The sequence below is a fragment of the Scleropages formosus genome, chromosome 18, assembly GCF_900964775.1.
Source record: "Scleropages formosus chromosome 18, fSclFor1.1, whole genome shotgun sequence".
Lineage (NCBI taxonomy): Eukaryota > Metazoa > Chordata > Actinopteri > Osteoglossiformes > Osteoglossidae > Scleropages > Scleropages formosus.
This window is the reverse complement of record NC_041823.1, coordinates 4,528,121-4,550,280: the sequence shown is the minus strand read 5'-3', so window position 1 is coordinate 4,550,280 and position 22,160 is coordinate 4,528,121. Positions and strand designations below refer to the sequence as shown.

Genomic DNA, 22,160 nt, shown 5'->3' with positions numbered 1-22,160 from the left:
AGTCGTCAACAGCTGTACTGTTCGGGACCGTCTTGATTCGCTGCCAATTACAGCTCAGGCACAAAGGTCAATCGCGAGGTGGCTGTGATAAGGCAGGCGGAGGAATAAGCGGCACGAGTGCTACGCATTGAATGCCTGAGAGGGGCATGATGATGAGGCAAAAAAGAGATGAAGGAAAAATCGCTGGAGACAAACCGCAACCAAGAACCATGAGGGTCTGTGGCGAAACCAGTGCCACTAAGAGGGCGAGAGGGACACAGCTGCTTGGCTTTCTACTCCGCTCCATTCATTTGACGGAAGAACAACAAACGCGCGCGCACACGGAGCACTGCTCTCCGTGCGATGCAGTCCTCTGCCTCCCCTTAGATTCCCAACCCTGCAAGAATCATGATTCAATTATTCATCCACTCTAAAACTATTCCAGCACAATGAGGCCAAAAGGAGCCACTCTAATGCACTCAGATATTATATTTCATGTTTTTGTTTTCCCAGGAAAATGTACATGGAAAAAATAAGGGAAAAATGTGATTATGAAAGCCTGTGATTTCAGTTTCCCCACTGAAACTATTTTGCACATTAATGGATATCCTAGAAACAAAGCATGCCGGAAAGGGGCCCAAAGTCGATAATGTTTTAAACCTGCCTACCAAAAATCTCACACACACACACACACACACACACACACACACACACACAGAGAGTGGCTTATTATAAAAAAAATCACAGGGCCTTTTGCCTGCCTCTTGCTTGTGCTGGGGTTCACAGGGGACCTAAAAATATGCACTTTCACTGCAGCAATTTAATTCCTAATAAGATGAAACTTTATGATTTGGGAAGATTAAGGCCAGCTTTGTCACTAGAAAAGAAGATTAAATCTGAGTCGCAATCCAGCTCACGCACTTCCATGAGCTGCAGGCTTTGCCTGTTTATTCCATTTTATATTTTGGGTGCATCATAGGCCACCTACAACATCCTGGGAAGAACATGGGATTGGACAAAGCTCTCGAGAGGCAATGGCAAACGATTGGCTACCCATCACTCGGCCAGGAGAGCTCTTACTTGGGCACTGCTGTATCTCTGTGGATTCATAACCAGTTGACATTAAGACGAAACATGCAATTTCTCCATTATCAATAACCACTGGTTCAGTGCAGGGCCACACTAGTCCGGAGTTTATCCTGGAAGCAAAGGGAATGGGGTCGAGTGTGCCATGGGTGGGACACCAGTCCAAACCAGGCAAACACAAACGCAAACACACACAGGCAGTTTCAGTACAGCCAGCTGCACGATTGGCTCTTGGGTCGGGCTGTGTAAATCGCTTTGGATAAAAGTATCTTCCATAATCATAACAACAATAAAACAATTAATTATCTATCCATTATCGGAAATTGCTTGTCCAGTATGATGGTCCAGGGTTTATCCCAGAGGTATGATGCAAAGTAACACCTTTGATGGAATGCCTGTCCATCACAGGGTATTCCTTTTTACACACACACACACACACACACACACACACACACACACACACACACACACACACACACACACACACACACACACACACACAACAGGGAAAAACACCTGAAACACATCTTTGAACTGTGGGAGGAAACTGAAGTGAATATGGTGGGAAACATGCAAAGTCCACACAGACAGTCAGGTTCAAACACTGAGCCCAGGAGCTGTGAGGCATCATAACTACCTGAGGTGCCACCCTGGCACCCAGTGAAGGAAAAACTAGTAGTTATGGCAAGTGGTGTAAGATGGCATAACAGAAATCCAGCGGAGCCTCCCCACGCAGGTTGGAATCCTGCTGACTTGAATGTGCGTTTTAATTAAAGAAGCATGTTATGTTAATGTTAACCACAGAAACCTGCTGACGGTGACTGACTCCTAACTTGTTGCTCTGCTTGGGTTTCTCTGCATTCCCATGTCACGTTCGAGAGAAAAACTCAAGTGCCCACAAAGTCACATCTGAAAAGCTGCTGAATAAAGAGCTCTCACGAAGGTGTTTCACCTGCACGCATACACGCACGCACGCACACACACGCGTACACGCACAGACAGAGCAGTAGCCTTGCAGAGGGGCTTAGTGATAAATGGTGTCAGTGCCTCAGGCGGTCGAACACTGCCAGCGGGGTCCTCCAGGACTTTCATCTACAGCAGGTTCCAGCCTCTCCACCTCACCTACCCAGCAGAAGCACAGCTAGGGGACCAGACAGGAAGTCTGAGGAGCGGTCAGCAGGAAAAGAGGACAGAGCAGCTTGATAATAAACGCTTCGAAGTGATCCTCCTCAGGCATGGTTTGTTGCTGAGCTGGCAGAATCAGCTGTTAGTCTCTGTGGGTTCACGGCCTTGTCATTTCGGTCCAGCTTGGCTGTGAAGAACTGTAGGTTGCTTCTGAATCCGAGTTTGATGCTGCAACATTGACAAAGATCGACGGTTCCGTCTAGCTGCACTTCCACAGAAAGAGAAAAAGAGGAAAAAAACACACCCAGTCTGACGGACATCGACCTGTCCCCAGTGAAGCAAATCCAATGTCACGTCTGATGGACGCCCTCAGAGAGATGAGGCGAGAGAGCGTTAGCCGCAGTTATGCGTGTGTTGACAGGAAGCTGTCGACTGAGCGTTTCAACACACCTCGGGGAACACGTCTCGCTTGAATCTGACCAGAGGTCTTCAAATACCCGAGGTTACGTCCCCTGTTGAGCCACATGGAGGTGAGGCTTGTTGGAGGAGCTGGTCAAGAGTGATGGGTTTCATTTGGCACTCCTCTCCCACCCCCCACTCCCCTCCCAGTGACAAGCTAGCAGCTAGATCCAAGAGAAGAGAGGGCAGCTCTACTCACAGCTGTCCCACACGCACAGCCTCACCGGAGCACTGACGGGTGCAATAATACAACCCCAGCTGGTGTGTGTGTATGTGTGTGTGTGTGTGTGTGTGTGTGTGGCAGGACACACCATTCCTTACTATCCACCCCCTCCCCCGCTGAGGATACCACAGCTGTGATTTCAAACCACCAGCAATATTAAAACCTAACCATAAACGGTCTTTGTGGAAATCTGCACAGCTCTTATTGAAACAATTGATATTTCACAAGCTTATAGATTTAAATGGGGGAGGAAAATAAGCCACTAGAGCAGAAAGTGGCCTTTTTCTCCCCAAAGGTCTGGTGAAGGCAGATGGTCAGTATAAAATAACAATGGGACTGAGGAACGCCTTGGGTCAAAATGTCCCGGAAGCTCGCTCTACATAAATATTTAAAAAATTTTTTATACCCCTCTCTCGCCCTCCCTCTCTCTCTATACATATATGTATAGAGAGAGAGGGAGGGAGAGAGAGGGGTATAAAAAATAGAGGCAGCTGGGAGAGCAGTAGATAGACCTGCTGCTTTCGGATCCAGAGGTGGCAGGGTCAAATCCTACCCCCAGCTGTAGTGCCCTTCAGCAAGGTACTTACCCTAAATAGCGCCACTAAAATTTCACAGCTGTTTAAATGTGTAAATAACTGTAAGAAGCTTAACATTGTAAATTGCTTTCGAGAAAACTTTCCATTTCCATTGAAGAGCTGAGCTACATCACACAAGGAACGGCCCTTCCGCCACAATCTAACACACAGCTGGTGTAGCTGAAAGCATTTTATTATATTGATATTATATTATTATATGTTATTATGCTGTGAGCTACTTACAACAACTTACACACCAGAAACACTGAACATTTAATTACACAGCATTTCACTTTGACTGTGTCAATTCAGGGTAAGTACCTTGATTAAGGTCATACAGCAGGAGGTGGGATCCAAACCTGGGTCATTTGATCGCAAAGCTATGGATCTAACCACTACACCACCTGCTCACCCCATTGTGCTGAAATAACAGAAAATCAAGACTATAATGTTTGTAGCTCATGCTGTAAGTACTCGGTCATCTTCCTGCACTTAGTTGTGTTCATGTAGCTGTGTGTGTCTGTGCTCTTGACACACACATTCCCAGCTCGTACTCACCGTCCCTCCCCGGTAGGCCTCGCTCCTTCTTCTCGTCACATTTGTTGCACTCGCTGAAGTACAGCAAGATGAACATGTCCAGCATGACCCACACAAGCGATGTGGCCAGAACCACCTTGCAGTAGGCAAACTTCCTCATGACGCCTGGGCCAGCAAGCTGCGGGACACACACACACACACAGAGAGGGGAGGGGCCAAAGTCAGAGGAATCCCATGATCCCTTGGGGTAGCATCGCAAATAGTGACAGGCTCATTCACAGATAACAAGACACATTGTTAATGGAGCAGGAACTGTGTCTTCATTTTGCTTCTGCTGAACTAAAATAATCCTTCTGAGAGAGGAGCTGCTAAGATGATGTTTGTTTTAGGGCACGTCACCTGTGACAATTTGCACGCAGTGCGGCACTTGCGAGGTGTCATTCAAGGCGTGCAAAGTGATATTCCACAGACAAAGTCTTATTTTAATTCAGCAAATGCAGTATGATGATGATTAAGATGATGATAAAAGCCATACAAGTTCCTGTTTAATTACTGAATAGGTGTGCTTTCATTATCTTGGCTCAATGGCTGTTTTGTGAATTGCGGAAGGAAAAAATAATCCACAATTAACGTTAAAATGTTAAGAGGCATCAAGAAAATTGCACAGAAGCAGTGCCGGTTATGATGAGTGTCACTGAATGATTTTGGTAAAATCTAATTTGAGGTGATGAACCCATTTATCCCATGTTTAATAAGCTGAAAAACGTGAAATCAGTGCACCGCAGCAGTGACGCCTACATAAGTATACATTGTTCATAAACAAACACCGATTAAAAAAGCTGCAACAGTTGAGCGACGTTTGAAACAGAAGCTGATGAGCCGGAGGGATAAATAAGCAGCAGTAACGCTAGGACAAGAACAGCCCTGGGCGCAGAAAAGCACCAGGAATCCACTGAGGACTCGTCCTGTTCCGACAAGGCCGACGGAAAGTCACCACATCTTTCAAAACAACCCGGCACAGTCTAAACGTAACAGGCTCTAGAACCCCTCACACAAGCAGCTCGTCGTGATTCCATACCATTTTTTGGAACGTCATGAAAACACCGGATTCTCTTGCAAAGAATGACGGTTGGAAAAGTTGCAGGAGGAAGAAGAGGATTTGCAGCGACCAGAAGGATGGACTCCGAGGACACACAAGGACAGCGAACATACTCAGTGAGTGTACCCAATGGAGGAAAGAACTTTCTAGCAGAATTGTGGGAAACAAGACTCAACATCAAATCAATGGCAGTTAAAATCATTTCACGAGGATTAATTGTACTAAACAAACATAAGCATTACCTATTCATTTATCTGACACTTTACTCCTAAGTCAAATACAACGTGAGCTTTTATACCAGTAATTTATTATGAGCACAGTAAGAAATGATCGTTTCCATTTTCATCAACTGCTAGCGCAATGCGGGGTCACGCCGGGCTGAAGCCTATCCCAGAAACATAGGGAGCGATACATGGTACACCTTAGATTGAGGCCAGTTATTAATGAACAGCTTGACTGCAACATAAATATTGATTAATTTAACTGACACCTTCGTCCAGTGTTAGGATTGTAAACTAAGCTACTCACACTGACTTACCCATTTATAGAGTAGGGCCATTTTCACTGCATCAATTCAGAGTAAGTACCTTGTCCAAGGGTACTACAGATGGAGCAGGGAGAAAAACCTGGTTCCTTCCAGTGGAAGATGACACCTCTAAACCACTTGCTGCCCTATAACAAACGCAGTCATGTATCTATTATGAGCTGCTTAAATACATTCAGAAAAGGGAAAAACACACACAAGGGATGAACTCTAACCCCCAGCAGGGGTGGATACATTCGTTTTCTTTTGGAGACTTTAATTAATTAAATTCTTCCTTTTGCTTAAATGAATCGTTAATTACCGTAATAAGCAGTCTGTTAGCAAAAAGAAAAATCAAAGAGCCCATCTTGCCCCTCTTGGGAGGAACATGCATTCTGAAACTTGCATGGCTGTTCATTTTTAAAAAACAACAAAAGAACAGAACATGCTAGATTAGAAAAATTCGGAGCAACGCCAAGCGTGGAAATTCGGACAGTCGGCCTCCAAGCTGCACAGAAAAAGCACAGAATGCTTTTTTTGTCTCTCGACAAGTAGGTCAATTTCAGCCCCTGAAGCCTTTTTGTCTCCGACTGATGTGTTACTGAGAAGGAAGAGGCAGATTCGCTTTTGGACCCGCTGCCTGGTTCCACCAAGCCTACGTATTAGAAGCCGCCAGCAGAGCAGGAGGCCAGAGAAGTCGTGTAGAGTCAGGTAAGGTCATGTGAGGTCAGACAAGGGCGCAGGAGGCGTGGCCTGTCCCTGCATGGTGTGAGGGACACAGGAACACAATAGGGCGATTTCACTAAAGCATGAACCGGCGGCTCCAGTGCCAGGAGGAGGGTGCGCTGACCTGGAACGAGGTCACGGTGCATCACACACTGGCCCTCATCAAGGGCACCATCTGCCCATGAAGGTACAGTCAACAGTTCACACTTCCCTTCTAATCTCCCTAAACACTTTGTGTCATCACTGGAAGGATGCTGGATTTGGGCCCAGCACTGACTGTACTATGAATCACCTTCCAATCAATGGGCCTGGGTTTGAATCCCGCTTCCTGCTGTAGTGCCGCTGATAAAGGTACCTACCCTGAATTAATATTCGTAAAAATTACTCTGCTCTACAAATGAGTAAATCAGTTTAAGTAGCTTAGTGTAAAGGGGGCAGCTGGTAGCGTAGTGGTTAAAGCTGCTGCTTTTGGACCCAAAGGTCACAGGTTCAAATCCCCTCTCCAGCTTCAGTACCCTTGAGCAAGGTACTTACCCTAAATTTGCTTCAGCTGTATAAATGGGTAAATAATTGTAAGCAGCTTATCATTGTAAGTCACTTTGGAGAAAAACATCAGCTAAATGAACAAATGTACAAACGTCAGTGTGACTCACCTTGGAGAAAAGTGACATAAATAACCATTAATAAAAATGCACACATCTCTGGACCCCCGCAGGCTGAGGACATGAGCCTTTTAGCTCCACCTTGCTGATGGAGAGTGACATTCAGCAAATTATCAGGCGCTCCAAGGCTGAGGCCAACCCTCCTCCTCCGTCGACCTCTCCCACCCTGGACACCACACTTGCACACTGAGAATACCCCCGGGACTGCTCCTCTAAGTCCTTCCTAACTACATTATGACCCTTGCTCCCCTTCCTGGGGGACTTTGTTCCATCTACCCATCCAGTCTGATGTATTTTCCACTCATTAATTATAAATATCAACAAAAGCATGAATTTTGTTCTCCTTACATTCAAGCGAACACACATCTGCAACAGAACAGTGCACCATTGATAAAGAAAACTTCCACGTTTCTCTCTGTTCTGTTTGTTATGATAACAGTCAGACAGGAAGCACACTTCCATTTACATATTTTATTTGTGGAAGCATGCATAGTATGTAGCCCCCCCCCGAGCAACTGCAGTTGGGACCTTGCACTTGAGATAAACCCTGCAAGTGTCTCTCAGATCAACTTAAAAACAAAAGTCAGGAGTCGTTCGGGGGTTGTGTTTACAGTTATCCTCCCGAAGCCTCACCTTGCAGTGCCGGCAAACAGAACAGAGCTAATGGGCTGGAGCGGTGTTTTTTTCCTCCATTTGATCCCCTCCCTGCTGGGACAGAGAAAGGGCACCCTGTCTGTCCCGCAGAGGCCCGGCCGACCGCCTCGGACCGACTGCGAGTCTGAATTAAAGCCGAATCCTAATGATGACGCTGATTGGGAGCGGCAGTCCAGGGAGCCGTCGTGATCTTGTGGGCATTTTCCGCTTTACGATCCACAAAGACTGAATAAACTATTTGTTTAATTTGCACTTGGAAGGTGCGCACATACACAGGTGGTGGGGGCTCAGCATTGTGGAGGGATCAACACCGTGACCACCGCTGCCATGTAAACCTGGATTGAAACAGGTCCACCTCAGTAGGTCCATCGTGGTCCAAGCCCTTAGACAGACAGCAGGTGCATACATCATCACTAGCATCCTTCGCCTCCACCAAGGCGAAAGCAGCCTGGCCACAACACCCAGAAGTACAGGAGATAACAGCTTGTCCCCCCTACAGCAGTAACTATTATTTTTCTATTCATCTGAAGCTTTTCTCCAAAGCATCTTACAGTGTTCATTTTGTCTACTAAGCTACTTACACCGATTTACCAATTCATACATCTGGTTAATATTTACTCTGCCATTTCAAGATAAGTACCTTGATCAAGAGTACTACAGCAGGACTGGGGACTGGAAAGCAGGCGTTTCAATTACAAGGCGACGGCCCTAAGTAATACACCACCTGCTGCCCCTAAATATTCACTCAATTGGGAGGACACCTGAAACCAAATGGCCAAGTTGCAAAACATTTCACATGACTACAGTGGAGCCAGAGCCTTACTGTGTCTTATTCTACATCCAAACAGATTAAAGGGAGACGGTGATATTTGAACGGGCACGGCTGACTCATCCCTCCAGTAATTTGGATGCAAACATGTTGAGGTACATGCATTGTTTACTGCGCAGCAAACCCTCATGGTTTCAGGTCCAGGAGAAAATTACAGTGGAGTCACAATGGTCTGATCTCATGTCATCACAGCTACGGACGCCACGCACATTGATGCCGAACTCAGGCCCGAACATGACCTGTGATGCAAGACCAAGCATATCTCATTGTCATCCTAAAGGTAAAGATGTCATCATTACGAAGTTCTGGATGACTGCCCAGTATCATCACAGAGTTTTTTTTTTTTTTTTTTTTTTTTATTAAAAATGCACCACGGTAGCACAGTAGGTAGTGCTGGTACCTCACAATTCCTGGCCTCTGGGTTTGAATTCAGCTCAGTTTGTGTAGAGTTTGTGTAGAGTTTGTGTGTGTTTCTTCTAGGTGCTCTGGTTTCCTCGCACAATGCCAAGACACAGGTTTCAGGTGAACTGGTGACTCTAAATTTCCTTCAGTATGTGGAAGTGTGAGGGAATGTGTGTGAGAGTCCTGCAATGGACTGGTGTCCCGTTCAGGCTGTACCCTGCCTCACTCCTGGTTCTCCAGGAAGAGGCACCAGGACCTTGAACTAAACAAGTTCCTGTGTAAAAATTGACAACAACGAACATTCACAGTAGTATACCAAACTATATATAAAAAGTATATAAAAGGAAAAGTTACGTTTACCTAAAAATTTAATACTCCATACTAAATAAGCATCAGCACTGTTGGGGGCCATAAAGGATAGCTGCTAAAACCCCAGAAGCGTCCTCAGTCTCTGCACTGCTATGTATGTGTATTTAAACATTTTTAAAAGCACTTTGTCTCAACTTCTTGTCAGACGGCTTGACTGATGTGGAAAAACACGAGAGCATTCCTGCCTTTTCGGTGACGAACGACGGTGGGCATCCATCTTCCTGCCCGGAGTGATTTCGCTCCCTGGGGCGGAGGAATGGCCGCCTGCCAAGGTAATCTTTTCATCGCACTTAATCTAAAGACGCGGAAATCTTCCCCGTGTCAGAGAGCGTTAGGCTCCCAGAGAGGGTGGACGGCAGCGAGTGTAAGTGGGCGCTTGGCACGGACTGCTAAACAGGGGGGGCGAGACACACATTCCAGCATGTGAACTGTAAATAAACTGCGCAGACGGCACAGCTGAGCTGGTTTACCTGGGCAAATTCCCCACCCCATGGAGCTGAGCACAAAGAAGTGAGGACATTGGATCCCACCACACTAGGCTTCTTCCCCCCAGACAGGAGAGTAAAAGAAAAGCAAAGTGTATTTCTCTATTACACTGCAAGGTAGGGATGAAATGATGCCCGACAGGAGGACAGGAGACACAGGTCCCTCCCTTTATACATCCTCCTGACGTCCACCCACACCCCTCTCCCACAGATACACACACACAACCCTCAAAGGCCTCTCTGCTCTGAATATTACACTCCTTGGTTTAGTGTTCCCTTCCAGTCCCAGGTAAAGCAAACGTAATCCTCCTAAGCTGAAGTGTGTAAAACCTGGAAAGGTTTTTCTAATTAATTGTTTCTGGGACAGGCTTCCACTACATCCAAAAAGCCTGATTTGAAACTGCTAGAATGTGTGGTCCAGCCTTTTCGGTTCCTGAGCTGTGAGGATGATTGCCGATACCCGCCGTAAATGACAAGTGTACGTGAATCAGTTGATTGCTCGCATGCAGTGGATTCTGAAACAGGCACAAACCCAGCACTTGCATCAATTCGCATTTTAAAAAAAAAAAAAAAAAAAAAAAAAAAAAAAAAAACATGGACATTTCATTAAAGCAAATTTATGACAACGCAGGGGTTGGTGAAAGGGAGAACATCAAGACAAGCAGTTTTGTCCAGCTGCACCAGAATGTGTGTGAAGAGATTGCGGTAAACCCCCACAGCTTGTTCGTTGACACAACAAGATCGCTGTCAATCGTGCTCGGCAAGCATCCGGAATTACTGCAGTGACCGGGACGACAGCTGTTAGTGGTTCCTTGTGGTTCTCAGATCACCCCTGAAGAGGATTTCATCCATTGTGTCTGCTGTACAAAAACAAGATAACACAATAACTGCTTCACTTCTCTTCCCGGGTTCATCTGCTGCAATTCCACGCTTCTTGAGCCCAAGTGGATTGAGGAAGGAGGGGCGCGAGGGGAGGGGACGCCCTGCCTTGGGCCGCCCGCCGGCTCGGCCCCTTTGTCATGCCATCAATGAGCACATTTTTCACGGGCCTTGAATGAGGTCTGTGCCATGAAGGGGGCTACTGTGACTACCACCCGGTGCCAGAGATACCCCCTCAGAGCTCTGAGCTGCCATAGGCACCGCTGGATTGCCACAAGGCCCCTCTTGCACAAGTAACCCACAATGCACTTGGTGTGAACATGACAACAACTGCAGCAAAGACTTTGTGGTCTATGCCACCACATAGGGCATTACGGGTAAAGAAACAGGAAGTTCAGTAGAAGACGGGGGAGAGGAAAGAAAGAAGGAAAAAAAAAAAACTTGAGTCATGTTCGTTTCCCTGAAAGGAAATGCTATATTTTCGTAATCTTTTTTTTCCCACGTCACTTCAGCACAAGATGCTGCAGAACATCAGTGATTCAGTTACTACCCTGAGACAGAGGGACAGAGAGATACAATGAAAGAGGAGGCATGCTGGGTAATCACCATGAGGAGGGGGAGCCATCAGGTTCCACGCCTGCCGATTTCCCCCTCAACGGGAGGAGGTGAAACCCAGAAGCAATTTACACAAGCAGTGTCACAAATCAGGTGTAAAATTAAAAAGGCGGCCGTGCGGTCAGGTGCCGTCAGGCACGGGGGGCCACCCCAGGTGGGGGTGTCACGTCACAGGACACATGTACTGTATAGTTTCACAGCCTCTGGCTCTCACACAAAAAGGGAAAAGTATTTCAAAAACACAAATTTTGCCTTTTCTACTATAATTTTCCCCCTTTTATTATTAATTTCACCCATCTATACAGCAGGACCATTTTCATTGTAACAGTTCAGAGTTAAGTACCTTAATTAAGACTACTGATGCAGGAGCAGGGCTCAAACCCGGGTCCTTCAGCTGCAAGGTGATGACAGACTAGTACGATGCCGTACCCCAGCATGCGACACGGGACAGTGTAGTAACAGAGGGCGTTGCCCCTCCACTCTCAATGTGTTCTGGCACTCGAGACGAACAGAGCTATCCAACTAAAATGTTTTTGCGTGGATTACGAAATGAATTCTGAGAGTCACTCCCAGAAAAATGGGGCGCTACCAAGGCGTGTGCTCTGAACTGTGTCATCGCACCCTGCCGGAGAGAAGATTACCACTACGCTTGCGCCACACGCATATTCCAGGATCATGTCGCTGACTTTACCTCCTCACTCTGCTGCGGTTGTTGCAGGTGGATGTGTCTTGAACGCAAACGAGGAAGTAGAGCTTCAGCGAAGCGATTATAAAACCGTCATAATAATGATATCATTATTATAAGAACTCCATGGTTTGACCAGTGACTCATACTTAAATACCGAAATTTTACCCATTTAAATAGTTGAATTTAGAGTGAAGGACAATTAACTGTTCAGCATATAAAACACTGGTTAAGAACATGGATTTAGGATTAGGGTTCCTGCACTTCAAGTCTCAGGTTACAGCTGCAGCCTTTGGCCCTCAAGGTTGCAGGTTCAAATCCCAACTCCCGCTGTAAAAACTTTGATCAAGGCACTTACCTAAATTCTTCCAGTAAAATGACCCAGCTGTATAAATGGGTAAATAATCAAAGGTAACTTTACATTGCAAGTCATTTTGGAGGAAAGTATCAGGAAAAAAAAAAAAAAAAAAAATGAATAAATGTCAAAAGGTCTAAACCTTTGTGTTTTAAATGAGGAATTTCCTTTATCATGCTAATATCTACAAAAAAAGAGTGAACCCACAGCCATGTGAGGCAAGTTGGCAGCTTCAAACCCTCACAGCGGCAGTGACAGAGCATCACCAGGCAACGGGGACCCGCCATCCAGTCCATCATGTCTGGGTTTAATGACCCAGTTACATTACATTACTACATTATTTAGAACCTCTTACCCTGCAGCTTCCCCAGCTTAAAACTGTACCACTTTAATCAGCGACATATTTCACTTTATTCAGGTGAGGTGCTCAACTAATGGGTTACGCTGCAGTGGGGCAGCTGCTGGAATTCAGACTCACAACCCTTTGCTTACAAAATAAAATCCTTGTGTCTTTATCTGCACAGCAGTGGTGTGTAACTGGTATGAGGGGTTCAGCTGCAGGGTCGCCTCCTCCAGGCTACCACGCACAGTCATCATAATTTGGCTTTATTCAATTATTGTACTTGCATTACTAATTTTGCAACCCCCCCATGGTGAATTATAATTCCAGAGTAGTTTTTGTCCTTTGTTAAACAGGGCTGCTGTCACTGCCAACTCTGGTCATTTTTACCCATCGCCCTCTAGGAACTGTTGCCCAGCCAACACCTCAACCAATTAGATGCTCCAGCCCATCCCTCCAAACCCCCCACCTCCCCCATCTCCAGTCTCATTTGTTTTACCCTGTACAGCTACATGAGCAGCCAGTGGGTGTCACACACAGGCAAAGTGATAACACATTAGGTGAAAAGTGACTGCACTCTGGCCTCATCCATGACATATCTAAACTTTTCCATGTATCCTATGGACAGCATCTCCATTTCAATTCCACATTCCCTTGGGTGAAGAAGATGGCTGAGGCCCCTCCTCATTATGGATCACAGATATACCATCCATCAGCTGGACTTCATCAGGGGTACAGGAGAAGCTGGGCGGTGGGGTGCCTCATAGCATGCACAAGTAGGGACGGGCAGAATTGGGTACCAAACCACAGAAAAGGGGGTGAAACAATCTTGGAGTGACCTGTACACACCGGGCTCTCGCTACTCCTCCAGTGCCCCAGGAACAGGTCACATGCTCCATTGTGGGGACATAAAACATTTAAGTGATGAACTCCAACCTGAGCTCTTTCACCAACACTGCAAACGGTAGCCTCTGTGACTGTGCAGAAGGGCAAGCCCTACAGATGCCTCTCCGACAAGCTTCAGATCCTCATCCCAGGCTGGAGGTGGAAGTCGGGTTCCTGCAGCCTGTAGCATATTACCACACTTTGATTAATGTTATTCCGCCCCAGTAAGGGTACTGCTGAAGAACACGGCGCAGAAAGCACACAAGCACATGTAAGCAATGAACAAATACAGTGTGTGTACTGTACATACTGGGAAGATGACAGAAGCAGACTTCAGTAATAATATCCAACAACAAACAAAATCACTAATAAACCAGTAGTTGGTGATGACTGCGCTGTGAGGTCACATTCATGTCTGATGATTAAAATACTGAACACAAACATATACAGCCATTAACATCATAGGATCAGACTACTGTTAATCACACATTTTGTATTCCTGTCAACAAAGTGTGAAGGGGAAAAAGAAAGCATGTGACCTACATGATGACAGCACCCACCACTCAGTCAATCCTCAAGCTGGATCCTGGGAGATGCAGTGCGGAGGAGGCAGCCATTTTATACCCCTGCCTCCGAAAATGACGCTCGGGAGCGCCACATGCAGTCACGTCTGTGTAGAAACACGCGGAGTGCGGCAGAGCCCGGGGCAGCCTGCAGTCGCTGCAAGCCTCCTCCTCGCCACCTCTGCGTCCAATAATTAAAGCCCACACGAATCGATAGAGCGCCATCAGATATCGGCCGAGAAGAGGGCGACTAATAAAACAAGGCTGTGCATCTTCATCAGTCTGGCTGCCACAGTCTGTCTCAGTGTTGTGGGGAGAGGGGTGGCAGCAGGAGACCATGCTGCAACTGCCACTGGCGCTGCCTTGAATGACAACCACCCAGGCCAGGCAAAGAAGGGGCCGTCTCTGTGCCGGAACGCACGCGGACGACTATAACTCTGTTGCGTGTATAGTGTGTCTGCAGTCTCGATACAAACAGTGACCGTCGCTCCAGATGGACGGCATGAGCGCCTTGGAGGGACTACTGCGTTAAGTGTCCTGATAAACAGAGAAGGGGAGCTTCCCAGGACCACGGCTCAGAGTCTGCACCATGTAAAGAAATTAAGGAATGTGGAGCTGTCAGAGCATGTATAGTGTGTGTTTACTCAGTGACGCTCTGACACACATGAATTTGTTTACACAGTGAAGCATGGCAACAAATTGAAGAAAATTTATTGTATGGAAAAATGGTCCTCCATATTGCAGGATACACTCACTCACCCCCAACATGTTCATTCAGATTGGCTCAACATTTTTAATCATACAGCTGGGTATTTCACTGAATCTGTGTTCAAAGGTACAAGAGCAAGGCATCTCCTAGAATAAAACCCTCGAGGTGAGAAATGAATGTCCTTAGCTGTTAGTCAAAGTCAACTTTACTGTCGCTCCACCTACAGGTGAGTTACAGTGCAGGGTAATGAAATCTCATTTCTCTTCGCACCTGTGTGCCACATAGGACATATAGTGCAAGTGCAAAAACAGCACAGTACAGCACACAGGACACGGTCTGGCTATGCAGGCATCTGATGTTCGTATTCAGTCCTTTTTGTTTAATGCATATATTTCTGTATCTGCTGAGTCTCAAGGTTGAGACCTCTCACTTTTCGCAGCTACTGAGCTCTTTCCATGGGTTTAGCGAGGTTTAGTGTTACCGTATGAGAGCATGAAGGGATTTCCTCTTTATTGGGGAAAAGTTCCCTCCAGCTGCAAAAAAGGACAACTCCCAAGGACCATCCCCCTCCCCCGAAACAACTTCTGCTCTGCTGAGTTCATTTTCACACAGTGCCCTTCCCAACACACTTGCCTTTGAGAATTTAACACAAAAATCAATCAAAATGCACAAAAGTGCCATCAGATTAATGTTACAAGATTAAAAACAAGCATTCAGGGAAGAAGAAAAATGCCAGAAGGCAACATCTCAGCCATTCATCAATGGAAAGAACAAACCTCATAATGAATCCAGAGACAGCTAAGAGGATGCTTCCAAGGATTCCCAAAGCTTTAGCCACGCCCACTAAAAGCTCATTATCGAACCACAAAACCTGAGCTCACCTTGCAAGAACTCATTATTATTAATCTGACACCTTGATTCAAGGCAACTTACAATGTGAGGTTTGTACAATAAGCTACTTATACATTCATTCACACATTTATACAGCTGGGTTAGTTTTACTGTATCAACTCAAGGTGAATAACTTGATCAGAGACAACAGAGCTGGAGCAGGATTTAAACCTGATTATCCAAAGGCTCTGACCATGACAACACCTACCGGTCATTACGTAATGAGCAGCACTGATGTTCAGTTACTTATACACACAGTGAACACAAAGCAAGTTGCAGTGTGAAACTCCTTATTGTAATTTACGAATTTATACAGCCAAGTCATTTCTACTGTATAAATACAGCGTTAGTTACCTTGATCAAGGGTACTGCAGCAGGAGGGGGATTCAAACCCAGGCCCTTTGACTGCAAAGCAGTATCTCTAATCACACAGGGCCCTTGGGAGGAAAAAGCTGTGCGCGGGATGGTAGTATAGCTCACATCACCTTAAGCCTGAGTGTAACTATCCAGGGAGAGTGTCAACAAACCCCCCCCACCACCACAGTGACACCCCCAGCACAACCACCTGACTAACAACAGACCGACACAGGAGTCTGCGGAGCACAGGCTGAGAGCGGGATGGCAATTACCTGTTTTTTTTTTTGGCTGTCACCTCCATCAGATGAATAAAATTAAAATTCCACATCCTCGTTTACTCACCTCTCCTTCCCAATTTTCCAGAAGGCACTGGAGAGCACAGAAGCTGGGGGTTTGGGTTGAATTCCATTTTGCACGACAATGACCTTCTCACCAGCAATTGTTCTACCATGTTGAGCTGTTTCATAGTCACCTCTATCTCTAACCTTATGCATAGCCCATTGCAACCCTCAATCAGGGTTTGAGAAATGGAATGCACCTAGTCCAAGGAGCAGAAGAGGTCACATTCTCCTAGTCCTGACCCCCGTCACCCTGCTCAACACCTCACTTCTACTACACCGGCTGAGGAGTGCGCCTCGTAAAAGACAAAACCCCACAGCAGATGACCAAGCCGGTCCGCTCTGGTCTCTGCCCCTTGCACCGATTACAAATTCAGACATGTTAGCGCTGGCGTGACAGAACCTGGAGTGACAAGCAGACTGAGTGTTTCCAAAGAGCCACAGAACTTTAATCAGGACATCTGAACAGAGTGTACCTGGAAAGAGCCTCCTCCAGCTAATGGATGGGAGTGAAGCGTAGCTGAACTTGTCCATGTGAGCGACAAAAATAGTCATTTGACTTAACGCTCATCTTCAAGGGATGGCATAAGTGGGACATGTGAAGCTCACATCAAAGCAAACTCATTAACGGGGGGGTTAATGCACAACGCTTTTTCACCTGTCCTCATTGGCTGCTGGCCACATTTAGGGCTGTATCAAGTCTCCCGCTTTGTTCTTCTGGTCAATGCGGCTCTGTGATCCTACAGAAAGTCGACCCCTCACACCCTTAGGCCCCCCCAGCTAGGAGGCAACACCTTTGCACTGGGCCTTATAGGGTGTTCACCATCTGAGAAGAGGTTACTGAATATCGATTAAACAGCAGATTTCAGTTTGTCAGCGCAGTGAGCAGCATGTTCCTATGACTGATCCATGGGCGTCTTGCAGTTTACTTCTTACTACACCTTGACAGGCAGAACTGCATTCAGTACATGTATGCTGCAAACCAGGAAGAATACAAAAGGAAACCATCAGAACAAGTTCAGCAACACCATGAGGAAGAGGGCTCCCCATAGAGCTCATGAGTGATATCATTGAATCACAACAAAAGGGTTTACGATTTGTATATAAAAACAAATGAGAGCAAACCATTTTAGCTGCTGCTGTTAATACCTTTTATTTATTGATCTGACACTTTTCATCAAAAGAGACTTGGTAGGTTTGTACACCAAGTTACCTGCAATGATTGACCATTAGTATATAAGGAAATTTTTAGCATACCAATTAAGAGCATGTGCTTTATCAAGCATGTACCCAAGTCCGCCATCTCCAAGATCACAGTTCTGATAACTACGGCACCTCCTGTCCATACAGGATAGCTGATTCATTCTAGGGCGTATGCTGAACCTCAGAAGACTCTACTCTATAGAGCAAGGGTCATCAACCATTTTTAGCCCAAGGGCCAAAATCAACATCATCATTCTGGTCTGTGAAAACTATAATAGATGATATACTCAATCTTAAGGGTCAAAATTGAACAAAATACTTATTTTATTTTATTTTGGTGCGGTGTGTGTCTAAGTGATGTGTCTACAACTTTAATGCTGTGCGAGTAAATGGAATTTACAGTACTTGATTTGTGGTAGGTATAGTACATAGAATTAATTTTGAAAATGTTCTAGTGGGGTGCATTACAGCAGGACACATGTTGGACACCTCTGCTAAAAACCATTTCAAGGCTATTCATTCTTCAACAAGACTACACGGCATCCCAAGAACAACAATGACCCAAGATGATGTCCCCATTTCAAATTGTTGGCTTCAAACTTGCAGCATCTTGATCCAGATTCCAGAACCCTTTTGTGAGAGGATCCACAACTAGTTCTTCCAGTACTAAGGGTCAAAACACCTCTGTCGCAGGGCTGTACGGCAACACTGTCCTTCAGAAAGCATAACTCCGTGACTGTGAAAACCCAGGAAAAACTAAACATGGATTTACATACAAATGTGAAATAAGCAAATGCATATGAGTGCAGACAAAGGCAGACGTTGCTAGGAACGCTGAGGTCTCGGTGGATTCCTCAGCCGCGCACACCTGTAATCTCTCTGCTAATCACCCATTTTTCAGTGGACCCGTTAATCAGCTTACGACAATACGAACTTCATTAACGAATTGTAGAGCTGCTCACGCTGTGAATTAAACCTTTGCCATGAAATCCTAACGCATACTAACAGCTGTCCATGGATAGGCTACAGGAATGATGGGTCTCCTCCCAGCTGTTGAATTATGTTCAGAAATACAGCATTAATAAGATCCGTCCATCATCATTAAGCATTTATGCAGTACAGGATTGTGGGGTCCAGAGTCTATCCCCAGAAGCACTGGGTGTAAGGCAGAGTACATCATGGACAGGATGCTGGTCCATCACAGAGCCCCCACACTTGCATGCACAGAGGGAAATTAAGTCACCAACTCACCTGAAACACACGTCTTTGGACAGTGGGAGGAAAGCAGAGCACCCGGATGAAGCGCACGCACGCACACAGAGGGAGAACACACAGATTCAAGCCTAGAGCCCAGGAGCTGTGAGATACCAGCACTAACCGCTGTGCATTTGTTCTGTCAAAACAATGACAATTATTACTAAAGCAATCAATTCTACAGTGAACCCACCTAAAACATATACAACAAAACAGAGACAAAGAGTCTTTGTTTAATAAGCAGGTAAACAAACTCACACACTCTACATTTCACATTCACACACTTTGCCAGAACTGTTACCTGACAGCATGCCTGTCTGGCTGCAGTGAATTTCTCCTCTTCTCACACCTTTACTGCAAGGCTTCTCAATCTGTCATCACAACCCAACGGTAAAAGACTGGGGGGGGGGGGCTCTCACTCATCTCCCTGGCATCAAAGTCTGCAGCTGCCCCCATCATCTCTGCTAACCTGGCCAGCACTGGGATATGCTGATCTGTGGTGACATCACGGGGCACAGAGGGAGTGAATGCTCGACTGACACTGTATGCTCCTCAGTGGCTTAGTGCAGACACTGTAAACAGCACAGAACTTCCCACTTCTGAAGACAGTAAGTACCACTGACAACAGTACCACTTTACATGAGTGACAATGATATGTAAACAGGGTGTATACTGAAGTGCAGTGATAAACATGTTCCCTTGAAATCTGAAGGTTGTTGGTTTAAATCCCACACCTGCAACAGAACCTTCAGCTAAGGTACTCATCATGAATTGGCTACAGTACAAATTTCAAAGATGTACAAATAGGTAAATAATTTTTAAGTCAGTTATCTAACACTAAGTGGCTTTAGAGAGAGTAGTAAGGCAAACAGAGGTAAATGGAGTTCCAGCGGCTCGGGCTGTTCCCAGGGATCAAGGCTTAAGTCCCAGGCTCCCTCAGAAGCAGTGCTGCTGTAATTCTCACGGTGGCACCACAGCGATCTCTGATGCAAGCTGACAGGCAGCCCTGCGTCTTCCCCTGTATCCTGCTCACGAACACGCTCGCCCCAGGCACACCACTTTCATCTCTCCTCCTATTGTCACATATTTATTTACGGGTGTTTTTTTCCAGCCTCGTCTTCCTTCCCGAGCGAGGAACAGCAATCAGGGAGGCGATTTCAAATGCGAGCACAAGAACAAAAAATACAAACTCAAAATCATGACCCCTTTCTGTTGTGAACGGGAGAACAAACGGCTCTCCTCTGTGACCTTGAGGAGACCGGCAAAGGCAGAGGGAAGAGGACTTCCTGCAGCTCCTCTCACAGCTGGGACTGACACAAAAACAGCCAGCAGACACACCAAAGACACTGACACACAGGGGAGACACTAACTGCACCCAGACAGTGAATCCCCCCCCCGAGTCCAACGTCTTGGAGTGCGTCACAAGAGGCTACACAGAAACATAACACTCAAAAGGATTTTTCCACCTCTGGTTGCTTAGCGGTCCCACTCGCAAGGGTCCAAAATTACAAGACTGTAGGTTCTCAGGTTTGGCTCCAATGTTGCCCCACCACTCCTGACAGCTACATAAATGAGTTCAACACCATTTGCTATGATTATCTATGTACTCGCTATTTGAATTTCACTTCTACAAGTAGCTACTTGAGGGGATGTGAACCAGGAATATGGCAGTGTCAGACAAGCTGCGCATCAATAATTCTGTGTGTCTCTAAAGCTCATCGTCTGTTGATACACTATTTACTCTCAGTTGTCTATCACTTTGATTAAAAGAATCTGCTGAATAAATGCAAACCCACACAGGAATACAAGCTGCGACAAAGGTGAGCACACACAGACCATTCCTTATATAAAGAGAGTATTTGGTGGGGGTGTTGAAAGGTAGACAAGCTACCATTGGATCAGAGGCTTCACATGGCGGCCTCCAAGCACACGTCCTCCGTTTCCATCCTGCCTGGGTACTCAAAGAAGGCCATCACTGGCAGGACCCTTATCTCATCTCCTAAAACACAGCAGAGCCACCAAGCAGCACAGAGATCTTACACAAAACATCTCGCAAGTGCCCCTCCCCCACCAACTTCCTCCATAAACAGAGGACGGTTTCAAAGTCTTATCACAACAACCTGGCGGATGCAGAGAAACAGGCGCAGAACCTATCTACTCTCATCAACATGTTACCGTGTTTCCTGTGGCATTGTGGTAGTGCGGAGTTGAAATGACTGGCTGACACCAAACTGACCCAGAGCCAGTCGGTGCCCCACGCTTCATTCATGAAGTTCAAAATCAGATTATTTACAATAGTTTTTGCTTATGGCAAAACTTCCCAGTACGAAATTGAGTCACCTGTCCAGCCTCCAAAAAATGGCCATAATAAACAAACCAAACAAAGTGGCTAATAATTTATTATGACCACGATAATAAATGAGAATGAGTATTAGTGAAGAATTTTTTTTCATTTTTTAAATCTTGTTTTCATCAACCACTCCAGTGCACGGTGGTGGTTCGGAGCCTATCCTGGAAGCAAAAGGAGTGATGAAAGGTACGGTACACCCCAAAGGCACACCAGTTATTAATGAACATATAAGCACAATAAAAACACTATTATAAATATATCACTTAGCTGACTCCTTTTTTCCAATGTTATGTCTGTTCACTAAGCTATTTATAATGACTTACAGACATACATATCCCATTTGGGTAATTTTCTTTGTATCAGCTCAGGTTAAGAACCATGACAGGGCACAATAGCAGGATATAGGAACCAAACTTAGAAACTTTGATTGTAAGGTGATGACTAACCACTATGCCACCTATTACAGTAATTATACAAAATTATAGCCTCAGGTATCCCAGTAGAAGAGGTATGGAGGGGTTCATATCTGTAACACTACTGTCAAAATACCATTCTTTTATACCCTTTGTTTCAGTTATAACAAGTCTTACTACATTTATTATCCTCTCAGCTCTTACAGATGCCTGGTAAAAAAAGAACTAAACAGACACACACATACACCTCCCCTGGAGAGGCCATGCAGCAGACTCCAAAATGGCGGGGAAGTAATTAAAAAGTAGTCTTCGTTTTCACACCACTTCACAGCTTGTCCTACACCGTATAAACACCGCCCACATGGAAGATGGCAACACAGCACAGCGCAACCACCAACACACACACACACACACACACACACTTTCTGAACCGCTTGTCCCATATGAGGTCACGGGGAACTGGGGCCTAACCCGGCAATTCAGGGCGTAAGGCTGGAGGGGGAGGGGACACACCCAAGACGGGACGCCAGTCTGTCGCAAGGCACCTCAAGCGGGACTCAAACCCCAGACCCATCGGAGAGCAGGACCCG

At 45.9% G+C, this 22,160-nt stretch overlaps 1 protein-coding gene across 3 annotated transcripts in view; it reads right to left on the bottom strand.

Moving 5' to 3' along the window:
• Positions 1 to 22,160, bottom strand: part of galnt1 (UDP-N-acetyl-alpha-D-galactosamine:polypeptide N-acetylgalactosaminyltransferase 1) — a 131,071-nt gene that overhangs the window by 68,851 nt on the left and 40,060 nt on the right. For all 3 annotated transcript variants that reach the window (XM_029259980.1, XM_029259982.1, XM_029259981.1), the window contains one exon: positions 4,006 to 4,162. In XM_029259980.1, the coding sequence (XP_029115813.1) occupies positions 4,006 to 4,144 (139 nt within the window). In that variant the 5' untranslated portion in view covers positions 4,145 to 4,162. The remainder of the gene's footprint in view (positions 1 to 4,005; positions 4,163 to 22,160) is intronic.